This window comes from Mustela putorius, unplaced genomic scaffold (assembly GCF_011764305.1).
Source record: "Mustela putorius furo isolate JIRA1106 unplaced genomic scaffold, ASM1176430v1.1 tig00000145_pilon_pilon_pilon, whole genome shotgun sequence".
NCBI lineage: Eukaryota > Metazoa > Chordata > Mammalia > Carnivora > Mustelidae > Mustela > Mustela putorius.
Genome location: NW_025421294.1, coordinates 47,429,520 through 47,445,683, shown reverse-complemented (window position 1 = coordinate 47,445,683; position 16,164 = coordinate 47,429,520). Strand labels below are relative to the sequence as shown.

General features: G+C 37.4%; 1 protein-coding gene across 3 annotated transcripts in view; it reads right to left on the bottom strand.

Moving 5' to 3' along the window:
- Window positions 1-2,032: 2,032 nt before the first annotated feature.
- GABRB2 (gamma-aminobutyric acid type A receptor subunit beta2) overlaps window positions 2,033-16,164 on the bottom strand; it is a 238,042-nt gene continuing 223,910 nt past the window's right edge. For all 3 annotated transcript variants that reach the window (XM_013064899.2, XM_004737681.3, XM_004737679.3), the window contains one exon: window positions 2,033-5,398. In XM_013064899.2, the coding sequence (XP_012920353.1) occupies window positions 5,051-5,398 (348 nt within the window). In that variant the 3' untranslated portion in view covers window positions 2,033-5,050. The remainder of the gene's footprint in view (window positions 5,399-16,164) is intronic.

Below are 16,164 nucleotides of genomic sequence, written 5' to 3'. Positions count from 1 at the left end.
TGGATCTATTTATGTTTATCACAAAAGAACTTTTCAAAGCAAATTAAAATCTGATGTCAGAATTTTGCATATATCCACAGAAATGTTTTATTTTAATTTTCACATAACTAATAGATTATTTAAGGGTGTTGCTGCTTTTTTTTTTTAATGATTTCTTTAGGGCAGTATCTTAATTCACATTCTGTTGGCTCCTTACTAGTTTTTACAATGTTCCTAGTGTATTTGGAAAATATTTTTTAAACCTTTGGTGTAAAGCAGTCTTTTTTTTTTTTTTTAATTTTCTCCCATTTTTCCTTTTTTCTTTCCTTTTTTGTTTTTTAATAATTCTGGAGTCTTTGGTTAAAAGGAATAATACTATCTAAGGACAAAATGCTATTATTAAAAAAAAAGTCTGTGTGTATTATGTGTAATAAATTTCTGGAACAGGTATGAATAATAAGCACTTTTATTTCCTGTAGTGCCATCAATATAAACTTTTACTCTTTTAAAATTGAGATTTAAGTTACAACCTTTGGTTTCTTGAACTCTGACATATAAAAAACTCTACCAAGTTATCAATGATCACTTCTGCTTTTCCCATTTCCATTTCTAAGGCTATCTCTTGGTGGTTACATTGACTACATAAACACTACAGCATTTCCCATAAAGGGGATGAAAGTGGGAAAGTGGGAGCAAGTGAGCGGAAAGTGAGAGTATGTGTGTTTAAATGTGTGTGTGTGTGTGTGTGTGTGTGTATACACGCATGTTCATGTACATGTGTGTGGCTGTGTGTGTGACAACAAATTGAAACCCTTCTGTCTGGGATCCCAAACCATTTATGCAAAAGGGTGTTTAAATTACTCTGCTGGGGCACTGCAGTAACTGTACTTAGTAAAAAATAAATAAAAATTAAGAAAAAATTAAACAATTATTTGTATCTATTGACTAGTCATTTACAGCATGTTGAATTATTTACATAATATTATAACACATGAACTTAAGCCATAAACAGAATTAGCACGTTGCCTTACCATAAAATACAAATTAGAAGTTAAAAATATTTAAGAAATCTGTTTTAATATTTACACACGCTCAGTGAAAGTTATGGTTGCTCACATTACATGGACTCTGTACACTTAGCAAAATGGCATGATTGCTACAGTTAAGAGTATTTGCCCTAACCAACATGGTGGGGTTTAGTTATTTATTTATTTTTTTTTACCTCCTTCAAGGAGGAATTTTTTTTAATCATTTTCTGTTTTCTTAAGACTTTGTTTTTAAATCACCAATAGACAATGTTATTTGTTTCCTTGAAAAAGAGAGCAAGTAGACAAGCAATGTGAGAACTAGTTAATTCCCGATGTTCTGAGGTACAGTACTATTGTAGTGTCAAACTGTGCAATGGTTCATAAGAACTGTAGGCATTGATCTGCTGATAGAGAAATGCTCAGGACCCTGTATTACTAGTTTCAATATGTTGATTTGTTGGCTGCCAATTAAAAATACTCATACACTGGTTTAATGAAGGAAATAAAACATATTAGCTTACTCCTTTTGTTTTCCAACATATGAATGCATATATATGTATGTATGTTTACATGGATCTATATATACACATATATACATGTAGATATGTTGTAAGACCTGTCTTTATTGATTGTTTTGCTGTTTTTGTTGTTGAGGATGAATTTAATCATAAAACTGGAACACAGTTACCTATCGAAAATGGAAATTGTGTTAGTTGTCAATTTAGTGCAGGTCTTGCTTAAAATGAACATGATTCATTTTCCCACTGCATTCCACTGAACTTTCTCTATGTGTTGTGCTTTTTTATAAGCTGACAGACTTTTTGTGTTCCTAATGCTAGAATGTAAAGTCTTTTGGTTCATAAACCATTTTTATTATTATTATTATTATTATTTTTACTTAGCACTGCTTTTGAAGACATGAGAAGAGAAAAGGTCTAGATGGCACTGCTTAAGTATTTTCCCCTGTTATTAAATTGCAGTAGAAAGAATTGTAACATTCCTTATGCAAACACATGATTATGTTGCATGAGTTTTCAATTCTGAAAATGCATTTCATACCTACTAGCAGTCATGTACAATATATATATACAGATTGAGATCAAAGGTTTCATTTAGACTGTGCATTTTAGAGTCAGAATTTGCCTATGAATTTCACAAAGATGAAAAACACCTTAATTGCTGGCTATCTGGCTGTTTCATAATCAAAAGAAAACTATATATATATGTATAAAGTGATAGTAATACCATATCAGAATTGCCAAAACACATTTTTGTGGTCCTTAAATTTAACCACTGGATATCAAGCTGACTTGTCTTCAAAGATTTATGAGATCTAGCACCCCTCCCCAACCCGCCCTCAATTTGGTGACTACAATCCAATTCAACTACAATAAAAATAGAGTTAAAATTAAATTCTACATCTACTGATATCTCTGGGCAGGATGAATCAGTCGTTTCTACCTATGTGGCTATTGAATGCCAATATATGAATTTTGCTCTAGAGCATCTGTATCAAGCTCCCATGTTTCTCCTTTTTCTGTTTTGTTTTGTTTTGTTTTGTCACTGTGAGCAGAAATGAATCCCTGGTCACATGCTTTTGAGGCTCATGTTGCAAAATTTCGTGTCTCACTTTGATCTAGATTACTGTGGTGACTTCCCTGGACATTGAAATTTTGTTGTAACCATAAATGACAATATCAAGGATTTTTATGGCTTTTATGATAATTGCAGATAAGAGCCCATTTCTAGACTTGGGCTCTGAGTTGTCTCTAGAAAAACCTTTCCAGAATGGAATTTGGAGTTGTGCACCTGAGTTATCGATATGCTCCTTCCTGATATATGTTACTCAAACTTTAATCCCTGGCAACAAGGGACAGGCACCTTTATTAGAGTGATGCCCTAAAATGATTGCCTAGGAGAAATCGTATCCCTGGAGAAGCTTGAGGAATTTCTACTCTGAGCCTATGAACAGAAACTTAGTTGGATTCTGCCCAAAGACCATACTCAGAGGTGTTCAAGTGTATAATCAAAAAATAAAGGCCAGAGTTCCCTTTGCTGGTGAAGGAGAAAAAAAATACCTCCCATCTTGGAGAAAATTTAGAAAACTGAATACTAAACCCTTTTTTACCCCCTCTCTCTGAAAATTGGAATAGGAGGGCGTCAGAACTCCATCATATTCCAAGCTGCTGAATTATTAGGGGGGAAAAAACCATACATTTAATCCACAGGCAAATACTGGCCTTGGCTACTATGCACAATTAGGGATGTTACTTTGAAAAATAAGTGTTTTTGTTTTAAAAATAGAAATAGCAAAGTCATCCTCCAAGAAAAAATTCAATCAAATCAAACTTTAAGGAGAAATTAGCGATTCACTATTTTCTCCAAGAAAACAAAGTATGAACCTCACATTGATAGAAATAAAATATATTAGCTTATTCTCTTTCCTGTCTTACATATGAATGCATATGTCCAATTAGTATAGAAAGCATCACACTGGCATAATTCAAAAATTGGATAAAAACAATACATCATGCCTGCCTATCAGTTACATATTTTTCTATAATATCGACTGAGGCTCATAACATTCATCATGTTAATGTGGCTTTGTTTTTATCCTATGCTACACTACTTTTCATATTTTCTCTCATTAGGTCAATTGCAATATACACTATGTAAGCATCCTTAAAAAGTCAAATCCAACAAACCCACAAACTAACTCTACTTGTGCACATAATCCTTTAAGTATTGTTTGCTATGAAAAATACAAAGGTGAATTCCGCTGCACATAAGGAAATGTAGTTCAATCAATCTCTTCAAAGCCTTACTTTGTCTATCTCCTAAGAATATAATCAGGATTTCAGAAACAAGAAAAGCTGGAAAGGACCATTAATCCTTTAAAGAAACGAACAAATCCTTCTTTTGAAATACCCTATTAAATTCAGAAATAAACTTACAGGGAAATGTTGTAGAGACATTGTCTGAGAGGATCAACCTGTTTGCTAGCTTTGTCTGTGCTTTATGTTAGTGTATTTGAATGACTCACAATCTAACCTACATCTAAGATACTTCTAATTTTGCTAACTTTTTTTATTTTGTGGTTGTCTTTTGATTAGATAAACTGTAAAAACTTCTTTAGATCTGCTATCAAAAGCTTGTGAAGTTGGGGGAAAAAAATCTCTCTCACTGGACATTTTGCTGTGTACAAAATATGTATAAACCAGATGCTGCGTGGGGCTGATAAGGGTCATGCTGCTCATTTGCTTTAATTTTGTTACAACAGTCACTTCTGTTTTCACTCTGCTCTGGATTATTAACTCTTATTTTAACCACCGAGGAAATAGCTTTTTAGAAACATTTCTTGGCCACCATGCATGATAATGTTCAGCAGTCCCGTTTCTAACTGTCACAATGGAAGACATCAGTGTTGACTCGCTAGGCTCAAGCAGAGACTGGCCAAATTGGTTACCGAGTCTTTGTCTGCAGTCTCCCTATCCCGTTTGAACTACTTGAGAACCTTCTGGAATCCAGTGGGAATTATCTTCCCATGACACAATTATCACCTTAATAAGACCAGGCATAGACCGTCTTCAGTAAGCATGTTTGCATGGCATTGCAAATAATGTTTCATAAGCACAGTGCCATCTCAACAGCATGCCAACGTTAGAAATGAAGATGGGGAGTATCTGGGTATGACCACTTCTCAGAAAAATGACTGGCAATGCTACTGAGCCCTCTAAGAATGTCTTCTAAATAATTGCCCTCTGTATAGCCTGCACACTAGGCAGATAAAGTGGAACACTCAGACACAGTCTTGCCAACATGTATACAAATCACTTGCATTTCAACTGGAAAACCACAAGGACCTAGTGTTTACTTAGCAGAAGCAACCCAAATGGTATGAAATGGACCACAGGATAGGCCAGCAACTAAGGTATTTTAGCATCACTTTTGTCCTGGATTGATGTGTTTTCCAAGTCCTACATCAGGCTGTACAACTGGTTTGAGGAGGAATCTAGTCCTTGCTTCCCATGGGAGGCTATGTTTTAGTTCACATAATAAAGCCAATAGACGATGTTGAAGAAGGAAAAAACCACTGGGAAGAATATGCGGGACCACCGATCTATGGCATTCACATCAGTCAAGTCGGGGATGGTGATTTTCAGTTGGGAGGCGCGTCTCCGCAGGCGGCTTTTCTTCTGTGCCACGTGTCGTTCCAGAGCATTTCGGCCGAAACTATGCCTGGGCAAGCCGGCTTTCCGGTACTGGATGCTGGTGGCATCATAGGCCAGCATTGTGCTCCTGGGGTCTCCAAGTCCCATCACGGCCTCAGATGTGGCCATTTCATTTTTTATCTCAAGAGTGCTCAGTAAAATGTTCTCATGTGGGTCCATCTGCAAGGAAGAAGAATCAGAAATGATGATCAAAATGGGAAGTCTTTATTGGTGCTAATTATAGAAGGCACTATGATATGTGGGCTAGGTTGCATTTATCAGCGTGGCCAAGAGAACTGGTTTTGAGATTACATTATCTGAGAGGGATTACAAACAGATATGGCTCATCATTTGACAACCATCATGGCCCCCAAATCTGTGTGTCATTTAGAGCCATTTGAGATCACTGACGATCATCAGGTTATGCTCTGAGATGAGAATATAGTTTGATCAAAGCTCAAGTCTCACAGTTTAACTATCTCATAGATATCTTCCAATGGGTTCCTAATGGGTATAATTTTGATGCCCAAAAATCAGAGGTACTCTGACATTCACCATGCTAATGATTATCTTTCCAAAGATCTGTCAATTACCAAGTTGTTTCAAAGTGGTCATTCAAGAGATGAAGAAGGAAGAGGAGCATACTAGCTGGGTGTGTAGGTTTAGGAGCCAGGTGTCTGGGTGTAAATCTTGGTTCTGCCACTTACTACTTAAATGACAGTAGGTGAATTCCTAATTTGAACTGTGGCTCCATCACTGTAAGCTACACAAGCTTCAGTGTCTCCATCTATTAAGTGGTATGACAGTGTAACCCTAGAGGATTTCTGTAATGACATCATGATATCATAGACTGTTGCTAGTACCATTTTCGTTGCTTCTACTTAGGGGCATACAGAGAATTAGAAGTCATGACACTATAAAAAATTTACAGTTCTGATATGAATACATACAAAATTAAACTGTACTAGGCATGAACTAGTAGTAAGGGATTAATTACTGAATCGTGCTCATAATAAGAGCTTAATTACAGATGAATTCATGATAAAACCAGAACTAAAAACAGTAGATAACACTTGCTATATATGCCAGAGACATTTTCAGGTAACTTCATTTGATTATGCTTCTTAATACCCACAGTTACAAGATACCACCTTAAATTTGCTATGTCAATATAAAGAGGGTAAAAGAAGAGTTTTGACAATAGCAATTCAGGCATCATGTGATGTGCCAAAATGCAGCTGCACTCAGAACAAGGAACTTGAAAATTAGCAGCTGGGCAAACCGTGCCTGGACGAGGGCTGAGTGGGGTGAGAGACTGACTTGAGAGGGGAGGGAGGGAGGCAGGTTTTAAGAAGAAGAGAGTCAGTCCAAAGCTGGTTACACGAAGTGGAATTCTGGGCCTAGGGAGTAGAATTAAGGTGGCCAGTAGATAGGGTGATTTCTATTTGGCTAAGCTAAAAGAAAAGAATGAACACTGACATCATGATACCTAAATACTAAATGACCATGTTAAGTTTTTTTGTTTGTTTGTTGTTTTGTTTTGTAAAGAAGGAGAGATTTGTGTGTCTTATTTTTAAGAGTTCTCAACTGCTATAGATAATAAAACCTAGATGTAACACATTATTATTAATAACAGAGTACATTTATTTTGGTGGAGAATCAGGATATGCCAATTGCCAGTGAAATTTCAAAATATAAAATAAAAGAAAAATGGTCAATAGTAGATAATGATGATATATGGAAGCAAGGGATATAACCAAACACTTAACTGGAAGATAAAGTGTTTTGAGCTTCATGAATTATGCAATAAGTAAAAGTAAGCCTGCTAAGATTATATACTAACAATTAACTTTCAAATGTGGTTTAATGACCCTGTATTATAAATTAAAATCTAAAATCTCTTGAGAAATAAAAGCTATAAAATACACTAGAACCTAGTAATCGACCAATTAATCTCTGTTCACTGATTAGACATTCTGTATGTTTGGTTTATGGTAATATTTTGCTTAGTGGACATATAAGTTTCTAAGATTTGGAAATGAAACCCAATAAATGTTGAAACACTTCTGTCAAGGAAGGGCCAGGTAATGGCTTTAGTGATGGATCCAATGGCTCCAGGGAAGAAAGCAAATATTCAAAGGCATGTACCAGGTACCAGGGTTTTGTGGAAACTCTTGCTGAAGTCTCACAACCAACTTTTGAAAAGGAATTCTTTCCTAGGTCATCGGTAAAGGTGTTCACCAAATTTCACAAACTCACATATTTACTAAATGGTAGAGGTGAAACCCAAACCTTGATTATTAGAGTGCACAGCATGGGGGAGAGAAGTATGACTTCACAATCCTCAAGAAAAATGAAGTTGATGGACGAGGGGAACCTAGCACCCTCATGATTTCAGACTGGGTGCTTATTTTCTGTTCTCTTCTGGGTTGTTAACTCTTATTTTTACTACCTGGAAAATAACTGAGTAGCAAAATTTCTTTGGCCACTCTGCATAACAATGTTTAGGAGTCTCCCTGTCTCTAAGCACCAGCATATTTGCTCTTCTATTGAGAATAGTTATGATTATCTATCAGACTTGGCGGAGGTAAAAATACAAGTCAATAATAATAAGCATTATAAAAGTAACAGGAGTACAGCAACCCTTCTGGGTCCCCTCCCTCTTTGGGAGTTTTATACTATCACTCAATAAACTGCTTTGCTGCCAACATAAATAAATAGATAAATAAATAAATAAATAACAGGAGCAGTGGACTCTTACTATGGAAACTTTGTTCTAAGTTGGATAATTCAACTGATTTCAGTGGGTTTCTATATTGTTATCTATGAAATTCAAGATTTGTTAGATTATTCTTGAAGCTTTATCTATTATTTACTTATTTATATTTTTATAAAGATTTTTATTTATTTATTTGAGAGAGAGCACAAGCAGGGGACATGGCAGGCAGACGGAGAGGGAGAAGCAGACTCCCCACTGTGCAAGGAGACTGATGTGGGGCTCGATCCTAGGACCCTGGGATCATGACCTGAGCCAAAGGCAGATGTTCAACTGCCTGAGCCACTGATGTGTGCCTATTATCTATTTTTTAATAAAAAAATTTAAAGAAATATATCTATGGAACACTAGTGTGTGTCTGGCACTGTGCCAATATCATCACAGTGCTGAAGAAGATGGCGTTTCTGCTGGTCTGGCTGCTGGTCCAATAACAGTCTCCAGAAAGAATATTTGACTTAGAGTAAGAAGATTGGCATTCTGGTTGTTCTGTTTGTTATTTTTGACCTTGGAAAAGTGATTCATTCATTCATTCATTCTTTCATTCAGATTTTATTTATTTATTTGAAAGAGAAAAAGAAAGACAGAGTGGAGAAGGAGCAGAGGGGGAGGGAGAGGGACAAGCCAACTCCAGGCTAAGGGTGGAGCCCAATGCAGGGCTCAATCCCCAGACCCTGAGATCATCACTTGAACCTAAACCAGGAGTCAGAGGCTTAACTGACTGAGCCACCCAGGTGACCAGAAAAGTGATTTAATCCCTTGAAGCTAGTTTTCTTCAGCTGTGAGAATAGAGTTTTGAGAGATTAACTGAGATAGATATGTGGAAAGGACTTGGGAAACAGAAGTACCGGCAAGCAGATTGCCATGACAGGCTACAAATGCAGGGGATACACAGATGCTAGTGGGCTGGGAAAATAGATTAAGTATCTATGCTTAAAAAAACAGTAAGGATATTGCTCTTGCAGTGTTTGTGGAGTAGATACAGGTGATGAGCTTTCTGTAGGTGAGCATCATCATCTCAGCACTGCTGGAGATCTGCTCAGGCTGAAGTTGGGGAGGGGTGGGGGTGGATTGAACCTGTGCATCAGTTTATAAGGTGCTCAAAGTTGTGCTACATTAGGATACTTCAACCTCAAAATCTGACTACCTGGATAGTCTCAGTTAAGGTCACTAATAGTCAAGGAATACATGAACTTGAATTAAAAAACAAAATAATGCTTTTCCAGAAAACTCTCAGCCTTCACCATGGGGCTGTATAGTGGAGACATATAAAGTATAACCACCTTCATTTCTAATTTATTTCCCAATTAACAGGAACAAGAATAAGGCAGTTCAAGCAGGTTGTAGTTTATTAGGTTGTACATCAGAGTTAAGCCCCAAGACACTGCTCTGATTACCCCACCTTGTCCTTCTCTGAAAAACCAGTTTTTCTCACCATTTTCTCATGTCCTATCTAAAGCCTTCCAGGTAATGCCGACCTTTTTACGTGCCTCCTCAGAAATGAGCTGCCTCTCTTCCCTGACTCCACACCACAGCATCCACTTCCCCAACTTGCCTTGGAATCACCAGTTCTGAGGACTTTTTTTTTTTTAGGTACACAATCATGGCCTCATTAACACCTGGAACTGTGTCAGTTTTCTACTAAAAGGGAAGATACAGTACAGTGTTTCCAAGTTCTAATTCTGGACTCAGACAACCCAGGGTTTGATTCTGGGTTGAACCATGCACTAGCTTTGAAACCATGGGCAGATCATTCAACTTGTTTGAGTTCATTTTTCTTACAGGTAAAGTGGGGGAAAATGCCAACATCCATCTCCTGGAGTTGTTTGAGAGGACTAAATAACACAGCCCATGCAAAACACTTAGGACGCTTTGCACAAACTAAACACTCAAAAACTCATGACTGATCTTGCTTTTAAAAAGCAATAAATATTCATTAAATGAATACATTTGATCTTCCACTGCCATTCTTTTTTTTTTTTTTTAATGCCATGGAATGTATGAGCAAACCAGAGCTTTGAATTCATCAGATTATTTAATTTTGCTTTGATTAGTGGCTTCAGTAAAGGGCTGAGAACAAGGCTTAGTACAAAGTAAACACTAAACATGTTTTTGTTATAATGCATAATACATTTATTAAATATAATAAATAAGTCTAGGCTGAGTTACTTCTGAATGTTGAGGTGAGATGAGTAGCAGCTGCCTTTCATTTCATAGGTGGAGAGGGGGCACAAGTCTTCATGGATTCACAGATCCACCAGCATCTTCCTGACTACCAAGGAAAGAGGGAGCTGTCTCCATTGCTGGTGTGGCAGAGCAGGGAAAGGGTCTGGCTTGTCTTTTTTTATGGCTCTTCAACATTCCACCATAATGATCATCATTAAGATCATCTGCTTATTATTTGTCTGCCCCACCAGACTACACTTCTTGGTAAAGGCAGAGACAAGGTCTGTCTCTTTCATCGTTGTATCCCCGAGCACTTGGCATGGTGCCTGGCACATAGTATGCTCAATAAATAATGCTGACTGAGTGAAATTAATTTTGTGACCCTTAGTAACTCAATTTCCTCTGTGAGTCATAAATAAGGTGGATTTGGGGGGGCCTGGGTGACTCATTTGGTTAAGGGTCCGACACTTGGTTTTGGCTCGTGTCATGATCTCAGGGTCCTGAGATCAAGCCCTACGTGGGGCTCCATGGTTTTCAGCTCCGGCTTTGTTTGAGATTCTTTTCCCCTCCCCACCCCCTGCCCGCCCGCTTTTTCCCCTAATTCTGTGCATGCACACTTGCTCTATCACTGGCTCATTCTAAAATGAATGAATGAATGAATAAATTAAAAAAAGTCTTCTTAAAAGGTGGATTTAAGTTTGTAATACCAGTCTGAAGATTGGAACTGCCGGAGACTACCTCTCGAATTCCCTTTCTGCTCTAAGGTTTTGCTCTTGATTTATATAGGTCTCTTGCTGGAGTGTCATGCTCAGGTGTCTGAAATCTGGAAACAGATGTCCCGTAGTGCCCTGGCCATTTACATGATGGATGCCTCGTTCTGCCCCCAGAGAAGGGAGCTTAGTGAGTAGCCACTTGAAGCCAGGACAAATCATATCACATATTGACCTCTCAGTTATCCCAGTGGCCCTGTGGGCCAAGTACTGATCTCATATTCAGAAAATAAAGCACAGAGAAGTTAAGAAACCTAACATATGTTCACACAGTGAATTGGGGCAAGAATTAGAACCTGTTCTTTTGGGGGCCCCTGGGTGGCTCAGTTGGTTAGATGTCTGCCTTCGGCTTGGGCCATGATCTCAGGGTCCTGGCATCGAGCCCTGCATCAGGCTCCCTGCTTGAAAGTGAGTTGTTTCTTCCTCTCCCTCTGTGCTTCTTTCTGCTTGTGCTTGCTTGCTCTCTATCAAATAAACACAATCTTCAAAAGAAAAAAAAAAAGAATCTGGTCTTTTTTACTGTGTTGTGCTGAGGTACAGCAGTAGCCCCCAAACCCATGTGTACTCTACAACTCATCAAAGAGGGCCTTCTCAGTGCATGATAGGGGCAAGTCATCTGAAGGCTTGCAAAATTTTCCTTAGTGAGGAATAAATAAGAGTGTCTGTATTTACATATGTCACAAAGATGACAGCTGTTGTAAAATCTTGTTAACTGCAATGCTTTCACCTAAGTAGAGTAGACATCTGTGGTCTGACTATTCATCAGCCCTCCCAGAGACAATTTCTAACTAAGAACCAACACTCTCAGTATCTCTTTGGTTTGGTGGATGGTATAGTCTGTTTCAGTGGTTTCCAAACTTTTACACGTATCAGAATCCCTTGGAAACCCCATTAAAACATAACGGTCTCTGGGCCCCACTCCCAGAGTTCCTGTGTTAGTATGTCTGGAATAAGGCTCGACAATCTGCATTTCTAACAAGATCACAAGATCCCAGGTGATGCCAGGTTGTGGGGTTGAATTCACAGTTGGAAAACTATCAGTCTATTGGAAGCAGAAGAAGGGCATGACTTTAAATAAAGAAGAAGCAGAGGCCTTGAGAAGTGAAGAAAAAGCTGAAGTTCTGACCACAGTCTACACCACCACGTTGAAAAGCAGCTTTCATAGAGAGCATATGTGACCTCCATTTATTATTTTCTGGAGGTAGGCACCGTAGTAAGGCTTTACACTTATTACATTCTTTGTAATAAGTGTAATAAGTAAAGGCTTTATACTTAATATTACAATTGTAATATTTCACTTTGGACAATAACCCTATGAGAAAGTTATTTCTGATATTCTCATTTTGAAAATGAAAATTTTCAAATGAAAGAATCCAAAATTCCCATATTGGATGATTAGTGATCTGCCCAGAGTTGATATGGAATGTACTAACACTTCTTCTATTTGTTCCAAGGTTCCTACTTCTAATGATCAAACAATACAATTGCATATCTTGAGACTTTCTTCAATGCCATCTTGAAATGCAATCTCTGTATTGTGGTGTATTTAGGTGCAGACATTCCAGAAAATGGAAAGAATAGCAATTGCCATGTGCTTTAGCTCATCTTTGAAACTGGGTCTCCACACAAACCTTTCCAGGCTTGCCCAGGTGGATTTCCTAATTGCCTTTTTCTTCACTTGACCAGTGAGAGAGACACAGGAGAAAACACTAAACTCTTTTTTTCTGATTAGGATATTAACAAGACCTAGCTTCCCTTACCAGAAAGATCGTGTAGCAATCTCTATTGCTCTGGAAAACATAATAAAATATTTATCAAATTTTCATGTCTTGGCATTTTTGCTTACTCAAGCTGTGAGAAATTTGTTGGTAGCAGTTAAAACAAGAGAGAGAAGGAAGCAAAAGTAAATGAAGGGAAAGAAAAGGAAAGGAGACTAGTGAATAAACTGTCATTCTCTGCAGATAAATTGCTTTAGCAAGAGCTATGCCAAGGCCTTGTTTTAGTCCAAGAATCTATACTGTTTGCTTTCCCATCTTGAACTTTAACTCACAAGTGCCCCTTCCTGACCACAAGGGTTTTTGGAGAGACTCTATTAAGCAGGCCAGTGTGAATAAAGTCTTCTGTTTTCCATTCAACAATCTCTCTGAAAATTGTACCTTACCTGGAGTTATTTTGCTTTTTAATCAAGAAGGAAAGGCTGACATTTTGGGAAACAGACTGATTTATTTACTCCAGCATTCCAGAGCCTCTTGTGAATGATCCTCTGTGAATAAGGCAGTTTGCACACTGATTCAGTCATTCTATTGGGCAGAAGGATGGACTTCTCTGCTGACTTATTTCCCAGACTGACCACTGTGCTGATGGTTCAAACAAGGGTAAATTCATGTTAAACGTTGGGATTCAGAGGTTTTCTCTTCCTTCTTTCCATTTCTCATCCCAACATTTTTTTTCCCCCATCAAGGAACAGAACATGCTTTGGTTAACAGAGTTCAGTTTTGCTTTAAAGGTATCACATTAAACAATGAGGAGCAGACTTTATTTTTATATAATTTGTGAATTCCAGTTATAGTTTCAGGTTTCTTGCTCCCTTTTCTGCACCTTTCCCATTGACAGATGTGTCCTCTGGAAGAATGTCCTTGTCCTATAATCTTATATAGAAAAACAAATCAATCCCTCTGTGGCCCAGCAGCATTGCACCCTTCTCTTGGGAAGTGAGAATGGGTCTCTTTTAAATCCCACTTCACCACTCCTATCATCAAGAGAAGAGTGAGAAATTGTAAAACTCCAAGAAATTCTAGCTCTGCAATTTCCAATGGCTGTGACTAGTTGGATAGGAGATCTTGTTTTATCTTCCATGAAGTGATACTGTGACCTGAGTAACTTGAAATGCTAAGGCAATGAACTGTTAACGCTCTGGGAATATCCAAAGTACTCTTTTCAAAGGAAAAACACTCAGAAACCACCTAATATGCATTTAATATTCTAAGAGGGAAAAGAAAGTTCACCCAACTAGAATATGAAATGGAGAATCTAAGAGAGCAAGAAAAGGCTAATATCTTTGTCGATCCCTCCACCAAAATAAATGGAGAAATAGTAACCAAATCTGGAGTTTAGATCTGAAACAGAAATACTGGAAAATACAGATGAACTAACTACCCAGGTAGTTGCAGGAGGGTGGTCATTTTTAAATGAAAACTGTAAGAAAAAAAAAAAAAGGACTGAGATTTCTACTCTTTTTTTTATTCTTTTATGCTATTGTGAAGTGTTTGAAATCTTACAGCCACATTATGAGATAAAGTTAGTCCTATTAGCACTTCATAAACAACCATCCTGTCAAAATCCAGAAGTTCATAAGTAGCTTAAAGTTTATTAAGTGTAAAGCAATCATTTAAATTTATGTTTGCAGATTCAAATCCTGTACTTTCTCTACTATTTTCACATGAGGAGAAATACTTACAGAAAGGATATGTGTAGGTCTAGTTATTGCTGTTTAGTTTTCCAATTTTTAATTTTTCATAGGTAGATCACGGGAGTGCATATCTCAAGGTTTACTTAACTGATTTCCTGTTAAGGAAATCTTACTATGTGGTCATCACAATGTGGTAAGATTCTTCTCCAGACACACACACACACACACACACACGCACACACGCACACACACACACACACACACATCCAGCCAGTTGGGTGAATCATGTGAGTTCAATGAGGTTTTAAGTTATTCCTTCAAATGATAACGAAGTTTTTAGATGAAATAGTAAGGATACCTCAGGAACAGAAAGAGAAGAATATGATGTTTCTCTGAAAAGGACCCCAGAGGATAAGGCTTTTATAAAACTTGTGATTAATACAGGATTATGAGTAAGAAGACCTCCAGCAAGCATGAGCCACCAAGTGAACTGAGGCTCCTGCTCTTTCTGGTCCTTCTCATACGTCCCTTTCAACACTCACAAGCAGACTGGAAAGAACACTGACTTCAGTGATGAGAGCCAGTTCTAATCCTTGCTTGCTCTGGGCCTCAGTGTTCTTTCTTGCTCTAGAAAGTCTAGGTGGACTTAGGAGAGCCTTGCTAACCCCCTCCACCAAGTTAAATCCTCTATTATCAACTGAGCCCTCCTTCCCAGCAGCACCCCCATCCCATGATAGCAAACATGAAAGCAGAGATTGTATCTTATTGCTTACATATTCCCAGTGCTGACCACTATACTTGATACAAAATATTCAAAATAAAACTTGCTAAATGGAATTACTAGTGGGTTAGACTAAGTCTAGGATCATACATTCAAATCTGGCTAGGGAGATCATACAAAGGTGTGAAGCAGGTGTAATGGAGAATAGGAATAAGTTGGCCCTATAGTAAATAAAACTAAAAAATACAGGCCTGCCTGAAGGACATTTAAATCCAAATTTTTAAACGTCACTATAGTGGTCAAAATCACATCTAAGGGTTCAGCCTATGGTCTTCTATATCAGTCACTGTAGGTATCATTTATACAAATGTTGTCTTTCAGTTCCATTTAATCTATAATTATGAATGGCTTTATTGCCTTTTCAAAAAAACTCATGGCATAACATAGGAACAATACATAGGGAAAAATCTGCCTAGCAAAATTTCTGTAGGTCTGGGGCTTCCTTCAAAACTGTGGTCTAATTGGACATAATAGAAAAACAAAAACAGAAACTGTGATCTAGACCCAATGCTAGTATTACATTAATTTTCCTAACTGTGTAGGGCCTTGTGGTGAAAAATTCTGCAGTATCTCTCTGTTCTTGAACTTCCTCTCTTTTTTGTGGCTTAATCTCTTCTAGGCCTTTTACTTTCACAGAATCAAATTTATTTTTCTTGGAAAATGATTCCTTCTATATATGTGTTAATTTATGTGGAATTTATTAAGAATGATATGTAAATGACAGAGCTCATGTATTTTTAAAAATAATATCTGGATTGAGATTAAAGGACGAATGCTCAATTTAGGGGAAATGAGACTACATTCAAATTGCTACATTAAATAATAAAGTAAATTAATAAAATATATAATGAATTGACTAATTTCTTTTGGAAGGCTGATAGAATTCTCTCTGGGTTCCTCTTCCCAATTTAATAAATAAAGCTACTGTTTCAACCGAAGTTGAAAGTCAGGAGTTGTTTTAATTGCATGGAAAAAATATAAAAGATTGGAATCATACTCAAATTCCCTGAAGGTGGAAGAAGTGAAGGAAACTGTATTCACCATCTA